The sequence below is a fragment of the Trachypithecus francoisi genome, unplaced genomic scaffold (genome assembly GCF_009764315.1).
Source record: "Trachypithecus francoisi isolate TF-2019V2 unplaced genomic scaffold, Tfra_2.0 Lachesis_group10, whole genome shotgun sequence".
NCBI classification, from domain to species: Eukaryota; Metazoa; Chordata; class Mammalia; order Primates; family Cercopithecidae; genus Trachypithecus; species Trachypithecus francoisi.
In genome coordinates, this window is record NW_022681455.1 from 74150455 (window position 1) to 74163300 (window position 12846).

Genomic DNA, 12846 nt, shown 5'->3' on the forward strand with positions numbered 1-12846 from the left:
GTAGTCCCAGTTACTCAGGAGGCTGAAGCACAAGGATCACCTGAGCCCAAGAATTCAATGCTACAATGAGCCACGATCACGCCACCGTATTTCAGCCTAGGCAATAGAGTAAGAACATGCCTCCAAAAAAATAAATAAATAAAATGTAAAATGTGTACACTAATAGCTAGCCATGAGAGACTAGGCACATAGCACTGCACTAAACTAAGGTTAGGATGCAAAGAAGGTTGCAACCAAAGGAGGAAGTGTATACAGTAGAAAATAAAACAATACATAAAAACAATTATTATAGCACAATGCAGAATTAGGTGGATGCAAAACCAACAGCTAAAGGTCCCAGATTGCAAACCAGAGCAAATCAGGTACCAGTTACCAAAAGAGAACCAAGGTATCAAAAGATAAATCTATAGACCAATAACCCTTATGAATACAAACATAAAACTCCTCAACAAAAGACTAACAAACCAAATCTAGCAACATACAAACAGGACTACACAAAGTGGATTTATCCCAGGAATGCAAAATTGGTTTAACATGAAAATCAACGATATACACCATGTTAATAGAATAATGGACAAAGAGCTACATGATGATTTCAAGAGACACAGAAAAAGCATCTGACAAAATCCAGTATCATTTTGTGAGACAAAAACACTCAAAATAGGAATAAAAGAAAACTTCCTTAACCTGATAAAGGCTCACAGCTCACAATATACATAATGATAATGACTGCATACTTCTCCTTAAGATTAGGAACAAGACGAGGATGTCTGATTTTGCCACTTCCTATTCAACATTGACCTGGAGGTTCCAGTCAGAAAAAAGAGTGTATGTGTGAGTAAGCATGCACCAAAATTGGAAAAGATGTAAAACTCTCTCTATTCACAGATGACAGGCTCTTGTACACAGAAAGTCCGAATGAATCCATATACATAAAGACTACTAGAACTAATGAACATGTTCAGCACAGCCACAGGATACAGTATCAACATGCAAAAATCAATTGGCTGACACACACTATAATATGGACAAAACTTGAGGACACTATGCTAAGTAAAATAAGCCAGTCACAAAAGGACAAAAACTCTGTGACTCCACTAATGAGGTATCTAGAATAATCAAATGCATAGAGACAGAAGGTGGAATGGTGGCTGCCAAGAGTTGAAGGCAATAGGGAGTTACGATTTAATGGGTACAGAGTTTCCGTTTTACAAGATGAAGAGATGCAGAGATGGATAGTGGTGATGGCTGCACAACAATGTGAATGGACTTAATGCCACCAAACGACATCATTTAAAATGGGTAAGATGGTAAATTTTACGTGTTTTACAATTTTTAAAAAACTTTAAAAAAAACTATTGTATTTCTATACAGTAGCAGTGGACAACCCAGAGAGTAAATCAAGAAAACAATTCCATCTACAATAGCATCAAAAAGTTTTAGGAATAAATTTCACAAAAGCACAATTAAACACTGAAAACTACCTAACATCTTTGAAAGCAATTAAAGACCTAAATAAACAGAAAAAGATTCCATGTTTGTGAACTGGAAGACTTAATATTATAAAATGCAATACCGTCCACACTGGCCTACATATTCAACACTGTTCCTATCAAAATCTCAGCTGCCTTTTTGCTGAAATTGACAAGCTTATCCAAAAATTCACAAGAAATGCAACCAGAATAGTCAATGCAATCTTTAAAAAAAATTTTTTTTAAATAATTAGTAGCTGGTTATCTAGCCAATGCAGTCTTGAAGGCAGGCTCATACTGATTCCAAACTTATTACAAAGCTGAAGTAATTAACACAGTGTGGAAGTGGCATAATGATGAACACACAGTATCAACAGAATAGAGAGTCCAGAAATAATTCTTCATTTTATGATCAAGTGACTTGACTTTCAACAGCGTGCCAAGATGAAAGTCTTTCCAACAAATGAAGCTGGAATAACTGGATAGTTACGTAACAAGAATGAAGTTGGAGCCCTCATGCCATAGGCAAAACTTAACTCAAAATGAATTACAGAACTAATCATAAGAACTAACACTATAAAATTATTAGAATACAAGTAAATCTTTGTGTCCTTGGATTTGTTGCCAACACCAGTAACAGAAAAAAAAAATGGGTAAACTACACTTACAAAATTAAAAATTTCTGTGCTTCAAGGGGCTCCATCAAGAAAGTGAAGAGAGACTGCGCGCAGTGGCTCATGCCTGGGATCCTAGCACTCTGGGAGGCAGAGGTGGGTGGATCATTTAAGCCTAGGAGTTCAAGGCCGGCCTGGCCAACATGGTGAAACCGTGTCTCTATTAAAAACACAAAAATTAGTCGGGTGTGGTGGTGGGTGCCTGTAATCCCAGCTACTTAGGAGGCTGAGGGAGGAGAAATGCTTGAACCTGGCAGGTGGAGTTTGTGGTGAGCTGAGATCATGCCACTGCACTCCAGCCTGGGCAACAGAGTGAGACTCTGTCTCAAAAAAAAAAAAAAACAACAACAACAAAAAAACACAATAAGTAAAAACAAAAGCCACAAAATAGGAAAAAAAATACCTGTAAATCATGTATCTAATAAGGGACTTGTATCTAAGCCATATAAAGATCTTTTTCAGTGACAAAAAATATCACCTAATTTAAAAATGGGAGAAGAATCTGAATGGTCATTTCTCAGATCAGATATACGAATGGCCAATAAGGACATGAAAAGATTCTAATCATTAGCCATTAGGAAAATGTAAATCAAAACCACAATGAGATACCACTTTACATCCATTAGGATGGCTAAAATCAGAAACAAGAACCCTAACAAAATGCTGGCAATGGAAAGGATTTGGAGAAACCAGCGCCTCCATACATTGCTGATGAGAATGTAAAACTGTGCAGCTGCTTTGCTAACAGTCTGGCAGTTCCTCAAAAAGTTAAATAAAGGCTGAGCAACACAGTGAAACCCTATCTCTACAAAATATACAAAAAAATTAGCCAGGCGCGGTGGCATGCGCCTGCAGTCCCAGCTACCTGGGAGGCAGAGGTGGGAGGATGGCTTGAGTCTGGGAGGTGGGAGGTTGCAGTGAGCTGAGATTGCGCCAATGAACTTCAGCCTGGGCAAGAGAGGGAGTCCGTCTCAAAAAACAAAACAAAACAACACAAACAAAAAGTTAGAGTTACCATATGACCCAGCAATTCCACTCCTAGGTGTATAACCAATAGAATTGAAAATATATGTCCACACAAACATTTGTACATAAATGTTCATAGCAATATTATTCATAAAAGCCCCAAAGTAAAAAACAGCCCAAATGCCCATTAACTGACGAATGGACTAACAAAATGGGCAACAGCCATACAATGACATTTATTTGCCCATAAAAAGGAATAAAGGATATATGCGATGTGATGGACGAATCTTGGAAACATTACACTAAATAAGACAAGTCAGGTACAAAAGAATCATATAGTATGATTCCACTCAAACGAAAATAGGCAAATTCATAGAGTTACAATAGAATGTAGATTAGTGGTTGCCAGAGGCTGGGGGGAAGGGACAAATGGGGAGTGGCTGCTATTATGGGGCTTTTGGGTAAGGGGTGAAAATTCTAGAATCAGATGGTGGTGCTGACTGCACAACTCTGTGAATAAACTAAAAACCATTAAATCATACACTTTGTGGACTTTAAAGGGGTGAATTTTATCGTACGGGAATTTTATCTGAATAAAGCTGTTATTTAAAAGTTGAGAGAGAAATTGAAGGGTACATTCAGAGAAGGAAGAATTGGGGACAGGGTAAAAGGTGGAAGGCAAAATTGATAAGCTGAGAGTCACTGGGGAAGAGCTAACAAAGGTTTCTAAGAAATAGTGACTGACAGGCCTCATAAACATGGCTTGAGGATGATTAACCTGCAGCAGTGTAAAGAATGCACATTTTATGACCCTATCTTTAAAAGGTAAGATTTTCACTATATGCCTCACATTGCAAAGGGATTCACAAGTGGAATAACATACAAAACATATTTCTTTTACATCATTTATATAGTCAATGATCAAGGAATAAATGATATTTAGAAGGACATTTAAAATCAGCACATACTTAACTACCATTTTCTCCCGTCCGTGCACACATGTGTTTTAGGGAAACTTCAAAAGAATGGGAGAAAGAAAGGACCAAAGTCAACAAAACACAGACGTCATAACTCTAAAAATATTCAATATTATTGCAGCAAACAGCTCAATAAATGCTCCCTGACTGAAAACCACTAATAAGAACAACAAAACAACTGAGTTGGTTTAATCTTGTTTGTTATTATACAAAATCCAATCAGTCACTGTTTGCAGAAAATATCTTGTAAGGTTCAAAGTATAAAATTCCTCAACCAGGTTTCAATCTGTTTTGAACATTCCATTTAAAATGGGAAGTCAGCTGAGTCATCATCACATAATATACTACTGCTAAAAATTTAAAATGCTTTTCCCTAGTTACAAGAGTGGAAATGCTAGGATTCCTGCTTCATAGCCAACTCAAACACACAGAGTATGCAAATCATTTTTAAAATAAGACATCTTAAATAGGAAATTTAAACTATATTTATTTTCATGGATGGCTTTTTTGTAAGATGGAAAGAAGCTATGCCTTAGTCGAATATTACTTCCTTTTGAATCTCAAACATCTTCCTCTTATTGATACTATTCAGCTCCTCTGACAACCTCCTCATAACGAAGCAGTTTCTTAATCTTTGAGGAGTAATGACCCTTTGAGATCCAATGAGCACTAAGGACTGTATCTGCTTTTGTTGTGTTTTTTTTTTATTTTAGCATACATTCAATTTTGCAAAATACTTCATAATACCTGTGGTCCCTCTGTAGAATCAGGATGAGAACCCTTGGTCTGGTGGCACCGTGCCCCTCTAATTTCAACGAGGCATTCTTTCAAGAAAGTGTATTACAAGCCCGGCCCCAATGTTTCATTTTCCTACCAGGGTTATCAGTTCATCACTGGTCAAAGCTGAAAACAAGCAACTTTTATGTCCCACAGTAAGGGAGCTACCTTCAGCATAAATCTTCATAAAAGCAGTAATCATTATGGCCGATCGATTTAAATACAAAGGCTTTTAAACCAACTGTTTGGCATTTCCTAAAATGAAAGAAACACCAAGTCAGTGTAGAAATGAGAGTACTGGATAACCTTTCGGTTAATTTACTTCAAAATGCTGTGGGGAGGGAATACTGAAGACAAACACATCATCACCTATGGGATACTCCTGCCAAAAAGGGTCAACCTGAACCTTATCATACAGACAAGACACAAAAAATGCAAATTTCAGTCTGCAAAAACTACTAGACTGGACTATTTCAAAATGGCATTGTCATTAGAGAAGCAGAAAAGGGCAGGAAAATGCTCCTAATGTAAGAGAAACATCAGACACAACTAAATGCAACCCAGGATGCAGGAACTGAGTGAAAGAACAAATATAACTTAAAAAAAAAAAAATCGAGAAAATTGGGAAACTCTGAATAGGGACCAGACAGTATTGTAAAGTTAAACTTCCTGTGGGTGATCACTTGATTGCTGTTAGGTAGGATGCCCTTATTCTGTGAGATACCTACTGCCATATTTTGGTGTGCAATGTCATGATAGAACAAACGTGGCAAAATACTAATAATCATTAAAACTAGGTAAAGAGACACAGGTATTTGTTGCAACATTTTTGCAATTCTGCTTAAGGTTAGAATGATTATTTATTTATTTATTTGAGACAGAGTTTTGCTTTTGTGCCCAGGCTAGGCTGGAGTGCAATGGTGCAATTTTGGCTCACTGCAACCCCCGCCTCCCAAGTTCAAGCGATTCTCCTCCCTCACCTTCCCAAGTAGCTGGGATTACAGGCATGTGCCACCATGCCAGGCTAATTTTTGTATTTTTAGTAAAGATGGGGTTTCACCATGTTGGTCAGGCTGGTGTCGAACTAACTCCTGACCTCCAGTGATCTGCTCACCTCAGCCTCCCAAAGTGCTGGGATTACAGACATGAGTCACAGTGCACCGCCAATTTTAAACAATTTTTAAATGAGATAGGGATTTCTGTTTTTTCAGTGAGAGACTTAATCATGCATTGGTCTGAACAGAATACATATAACGCATACCATTTTAGTCTTTCCAATCATGGGCAATATTTTTGCAGTTATCATTAAAATTGTAAAGATGTTTTGCAATTGATACTTTCAGATATTTCAGATGCCAAAAATCAAAAGAGCTTACAGAATGGCATTCTTTTTATGTTTATATTCAAATTTTCCACAGAGGGTTATTACACATTTTTAAATTAAGCTTACAGTTTGAGATTAATTTATTCTATCAGGTGATTTACCACTTATTTGCCAAATTAAGCTAGAAAAAAAACGTATTAGGTTTGTACATTAAAAATGGGCAAAAACCACAATTAACTTTTGCACTAACCTATAGCAATAGCATGCGCTGGCCTGCAAACCATATCACAGCAAAGCAAAAGAAAAGGTTAACCAAATCAGATTTTTTTTTTTTTTCAGACAAAGGTTGATGAATTGCATGAGTGGGATCCACCTTAGCTACGGAGATACTCCTGCTGTCCTAGTCATTTATTTTCTTTCTTTCTTTCGAAATGGAGTTTCACTCTGTTGCAGAGGCTGGAGTGCAATGGCACAATCTCGGCTCACTGCAACCTCCACAACTCAGGTTCAGATCCTCCTGTCTTAGCCTCCCAAATAGCTGGGATTACAGGTGCATGCCACCACACCTGGCTAATTTTTGTATTTTTAGTAGAGATGGGGTCTCACCATGCTGGCCAAGCTGGTCTTGAATTCCTGACCTCAAATGATCCATCTGCCTCGGCTCCCAAAGTGCTGGGACCGCACATGGCCTGTCCTAGTCATTTCTAATATAGCATTTGTCCCAGGCAAAAGCATCTCAGACAAGTGTCCCAGTTTAGATGCAACATTATATGGTATATAGCACTTTTAACAACTTTTGTTGTATGATGACATACAGTTGGTTTATGGGGGAACAAATCAGCATAACGTGAAGTTAACTTCTACTTTAAACACATTTAGTACATGATAGTAAAGTGATCGCAATGGACATAACATATTGAGATAATGGCTTTCACTCTTTTAGGAAAAAAAGGACAAAACAAAATTATATTTTATCTATTGTGCAATATAAAATAAAATACTGCACAATGGGAATAATGCTAGAATTAGAGTCAAAAGGCCTGTTTAAATCCCAGCTCTGTCACTTGATAGAGAATATAAACTTGCATTAAGTTACTGAATCTGTTTCAACCATAGCTTTCTCACTTGAGAAATGAGTAAGTGAGAATGCTGGCTGATCTCCATCTAAAGTCACAGTCCAGCTCTAAATATTCAACGATTCTATGATTCTGGCCTCCAAAATATTTTTTCAGACTAGACCAGTTGAGTTCAACTGGTCTAGACCAGTACTGACAGATTTTTTTTTTTACAATTGCAAAATGCAACTTAGCATCTTCTCTCCCCGAACTCCTATTTCTGCTCTGACTTCTATTCTGTTCAGAGGTTGGGTCAAACTCTCATTCACCCAAGATGAAGGTCCCTACGTATTTTTAACTCCTCTGACACCTAATCAGCTGTCAAATCCCAGATTCTTAACTTTCTCAGTATCTTATACACTCATCTTTTTTCCTTTTTTTTTTTCTTTATTTTTAGACAGAGTTTCACTCTGTTGCCCAGGCTGGAATGCAGTGGCACAAACTCAGCTCACTGCAGCCTCAAACTCCTGGGCTCAAGCAACTTCCCACCTCAGCCTCCCAAGTAGCTGGGACTACAGGTGCACACCACCATACCCAGTTAATTTTTAAAAATTTTTTTGTAGAGGCAGGGTCTATCATGTTGCACAGGCTGGTCTCAAACTCCTGGGCTCAATCCTCATGCCTTGGCCTCCCGAAGTGCTGGGATTACAGGTGTCAGCCACTGGGTCCAGCCTCACTCACCTCTCTTTGCCACCACTTCAATTCAGGCCTCCATCGCCTCTTGCCTAGGTCGCTAGTTTTCTCCCATAAATACACCTGGTTAGTAATTCCAGACGAGAAGATTATTCTATCACATCAGTACCCAACAAAAAGCACGCAATAGTTCCCATACCTAAAAATTTATGCACAAGTTCCTCAACCTGACATTCAAGAACCTTTACATCTGGCCTCAACCAGTTTGCTACAAATACCTTATATAACCTGAACTACACACTGCAATATCAAAATCTCCTGTACTTTCTGGATTTTTGTGTCCTTACTTCTGCTGTTGTTCTTACAATGCCCTTTTCTCTGCCTTTCAAAATGGATTCTTCAAAGTTCAGTTATAATGGTATTGCCTTCACGTAGACATTATGGCTCCCATGATACTAACATAATGTGACAATTTTAATGGCCAACTGTGAATTTTAAAATACAGTTTACCTATGATAGTAAACTACATTTATTACTTGTGCCAATGTTTAACTGGCACTTGCTACCAGCAGACACACAGTCTTGAGGATTTGCAGCTTAGTAGAGTAAAAGGAGAATGGCAACACATCTTTGACATTCAGAAACCAGAGCTTCCAAACTGAGGATCTACATAATAGGGTCTGGGCTTCCATGTTAATAAAAGATTTTTTTTCTTTTTTCAGACAGTTTCACTCTGTTGAGCAGGCTGGAGTGCAGTGGCAAGATCTCGGCTCTCTGCCTCCCGGGTTCAAGTGATTCTCCTGCCTCAGCCTCCCGAGTAGATGGGATTACAGGCGCACGCCACCATGCCCAAATAATTTTTGTATTTTTAGTAGAAATGGGGTTTCACTACGTTGGCCAGGCTGGTCTCGAACTCCTGACCTCAAGCAATCCACCTGCCTCGGCCTCCCAAAGTGCTGGGATTATAGGTGTGAGCCACAGCACTCGGCCAAAAGATGTTTAAATTAACTCAACATTTAAAAGTCGGGGGCTTTCACATTACAATTCCTAATGAAGATCTAGAGCAGTGGTTCTCAGCCAGGGTCGATTTTTGCGCCACACCCAGGGACATCTAGCAATATCTGGAAGCATTTTTGATTGTCACAATTGGGCAGGGTGTGCTACTGCGGATGCTGAACATCCAGTGATGCACAGAACAACCCTCACAATAGTAAATTATCTGGTCCAAAATGTCAAGTGCCAAGATTGAGAAACGGATCTAGAAGTATTGCATGCATCTGTGGGTTCTGCCTATCAAAAGAAATTTTCCAATTTTTCAAGTTCGAAGCCTAAAAAGTTACTCCAATTACCAGTGATATGGTCTCCTCCAAGTTACTTAACCACCTTATACCTCAAATTCTACATCTGTAAAATGGAGATAATAATACTACCTACCTCACAGGGTTTTTCAAGGATCAGATGAGTTCATGTAAAATCTTAGGAAAACTGTGCCAGGCACATAGTAAGCAATCAATAAATTTAACTACTTACATTCTTCCCTGGCTTAGTGCCCAGTCCTGCATTTGAAATATCGAAAATGCTCAAAAAATGGTTACTCAATGAATACAATGCCTTGATTTCCTGGGGAGAGCACTAATGGATAAAGACAGATACATTCTTTTTTGTGAAAAAGCAAACCCAGCTAGAGATGGAGTTGAAGGAACCATCTGCCCACTTAATCACTTCTCTCTTTCCTTAGAACACTTTTAACCTGCACGAAATGCTCCCCCCTCATTGGATCCTTAGTACACATTGCCTTACAATCTCTTTGATATTTGTTTTTCCTTTCATGCCTTCTGACCAACTGAATATCCTCAAGCACATGAATGGGACGGTATCTTTTGATTCCTACGTCATCTACCTAGTATTACTGTTATTTATGTACTTACGATAGTCTTTCTATTAGACTGTACATGCCCTCTGTGGACATGGACACCACTTTGCTCCTTTTTATGTAACCCAAAGGGCCTAACAGACCTCAGCAACTAGCTGGCCCAAGCCGCTCGTTTTATAGATTGGACAGAGAGAGGCTAAGTGACTTGCCAAGAGTCAAGGTCATATTGCAAGTAGCAGAGCTGGAATTCAAACTCTGATAAATAGCCAACCTAGAGACTCGAGTTCTACCTAATATTAAAATTATACCTGTGGTACAGACAATTTTTAATCAAGTACTAGAACACCTTCATAGGAATTAAACTGATACAGTTACCTGACAAAACAAAAATGGAAGGAGAAATAGACCTCTAAGCTCTGTTCTGCTGATACTACACTTTAATGGCTCAACCTGTTTTCTTTAATGTTTCCATATCTTAACATTTCCTTACTAGATTTTGACAACAAAATTTATGTAAATATACCACAAATAGTCAGTGATGTCAGACTTAATTTCCTTTAAATGATTCCATAATTATTCTGAGTAACAGAGAATCCCTTACTGCGTAAACCAATGATGCCTATCCTTCACCATCGGAATACATTCTTTAACGATCACCTGAACAGATTAGTATCTTATGAAACTCAATAGGCCAGCAATTTGGAACAATTCTACACAGTGCAAAATATTCAGACGATTTGAAATGTGAGTGTTAAAAACCCCAATGTAAACCTAAAATCTGCAATAATCAAGAGTAAACTACATTAAAACCTGAGATAAGAGAAATTTTATTTTATTCTCAACAAGTGAAAAAAAATAAGAAAAAAAAAAGCTATTCACGGATTTGGTTAACTGGCTAAGTTTCCCTGAGTGTCCCAATATGATGCAAAAGAAAAAGATGAATAAGAAAGGAAAAGACGGTAGGAAAGAAAATGAATGTGAAAAGGAGTTAAATACAGTACAATTCCTTGATGCTTAGGCAATTACAGCTCAATGAAGCTAAATATTTCCATTCCATAAAGACACTGTTTTAAAAACAACAAAAAAAAAAAACCTCCTCCCTTCGCGGTCATGCAAAAGCAGCAGGGCCCAAGAAGACCCAACAGGAACGATAACCTCTTCTGGAGAAAATATTTTTAATTATTTTACTGGCTGATAAAAAGAGCACACACCGAACACTGACAAAAATGGAGTTTCAAAGGAAAACAAAACGCAGCTTATGCTTGGTAAAGTTCAAGGACAAAACTGTTTCCAATGCAACAGAATCCGCCTGACTACAATGTGTTGGGGGGGTGGGGGAAAGAAAATGCGAACACATAGTATCTTTTCATAAAGGCAACAATTTGAACTACAAAGTAATAACGGGGAAGCCAAAACAGTTTGACAGCCCGCCATAAGGGCCGCCTCAATCATGAGTCACACAATGCCTGCAACCATTTACAATAGTAATTAATGCACAAGTCCCCTAATTAAATTCTAAAAGGGTGAGAATGCTTTAACTAAGTTTACAAGAATTGCTTTGCGCTTTTTTTTTTTTTTTTAAAGAAAGAAACACGCGTAATTACGCATCTCTCCGCAATCCCTCCAGTATTCCCCCCAGGCCGCTTCTCCCGAATGTCTGCTCTCTGGGTGCGGAAGAAAATGACACGGGGGAACTTCTCAACCCAGAAAGGGTGAATCGGAGTAAAAATACACGATTATCATGGGGCGGGAGATGGAAAGCTCGCCCATCTTACCTGCTAAGATTTCTTTCTACGTCTTTGGTAGCTTTAGCTTCCAATTCTCTGAAACAAAAAACAAAAACAAAAACAAAACAAAAACACACACACAAAAACGAGATGCGCGTGAAAACGGAGCTGCTGCGGCAGAGGCTCGCGCCGGGGCCGGATGGGGGAGGGGAGGGGACGGGGGGGAGGGGGACTCACAAAGCTGCGGGGCTGCAACCCGGACTGCGGTCCGGCGGCGCAGGCGAGGCGCAAAACCCGGCCCGGCCCCTGCGGCGCGGCGCGGCGCAGTGAGGCTCCCCCGGGCCGCCCGCCCGGCCTCCGCAGCAACGTAGCCTGCGCCCTCCCGCCGAGGCCCGAAGTCTCGGGGACGCCCGGAGCCGCCGCCTCCGCCGCCACCTCCGCGGTTGCGGGCCCTGCGGCAGCGTCCGCGGCTCCTCCCGCCCGGAGGGAGGCCCTCGTTCCGCTCACCTCATGTGTGTAAAGTGCACGAGCAAGTGGGGCGCGGCGAAGGAGGCTCGCGAGCCTCAAGCCCTCCGCAGCGCCGCGGGGAGAGGCCCGAGCCGCTGCACCAGCGCCATTTTCTACACCGACCCGCTGCCGCCGCCGCCGCCGCCGACACCGCCGCCGCCGCAGGCCCCAGACCGGAAGTGAATGCCCCACTCGGCAACCCCTTCCGGGGGCGCCGCGGCCACTGGCCCCCAAGATGGAGGCCCTAGCAACTGGACCCGCAGACGGGGCAGGTCCTTGGCAACCGCCCCGGCGTGGCACGCTGCACCCGGCCGGACCTCCCTGGAGGTCACAGCCTCCGAGGCGCCCCGCGGAGTGGCTGGGGGGCCTGCGGAGCCCCAAGCCCAACCTTTTTCGGTGCGGCCGACTCCGATCTGACCGAGAGGACTCCCCTCCTTCTTCTTTGCTGCGACACAAGTTTCCTACCCGCCGCCCGGCCCCTCCCCCACTGACACACACCAAAAAAAAAAAAAAAAAATTGCCTAAAACGCAAATCCTACCCCAACCTCAGCCTCATGAGCCCGCGCTGCTTTTGAATTCAGCCACTTATAATTATTTTTGACCTTGGGTCAGTTATTTAACCTCTCTGCTTCTCTTTTCCTCCTCAGGTAAAGAATGCATACCTGAGGCGGGTTGTGAGGCTTAGAAGCGATTTTTATCCACCGACCTTTGACTCAGCAATTCCGCCTGCACGGATTTTCTGCTCAGGAAATAATTCTGGGTATCTGCAAATGTTTCACCATCGAGATACTAAGCTGTGGT

At 40.8% G+C, this 12846-nt stretch overlaps 1 protein-coding gene across 8 annotated transcripts in view; it reads right to left on the reverse strand.

Moving 5' to 3' along the window:
- Positions 1–12476, reverse strand: part of TNRC6A (trinucleotide repeat containing adaptor 6A) — a 101696-nt gene extending 89220 nt beyond the window's left edge. For 2 of the 8 annotated variants that reach the window (XM_033217722.1, XM_033217720.1), the window contains exons 1-2: positions 12046–12475; positions 11587–11634 (exon numbers count right to left, since the gene is read on the reverse strand). In XM_033217722.1, coding sequence (XP_033073613.1) covers positions 11587–11634; positions 12046–12050 — 53 coding nt within the window. In that variant the 5' untranslated portion in view covers positions 12051–12475. Of the gene's footprint in view, positions 1–11586; positions 11635–12045 lie in introns of all 8 variants that reach the window. The other 6 variants (XM_033217725.1, XM_033217721.1, XM_033217727.1 and 3 more) reach the window with 4 other exon arrangements.
- Between the last annotated feature and the right edge of the window lie 370 nt (positions 12477–12846).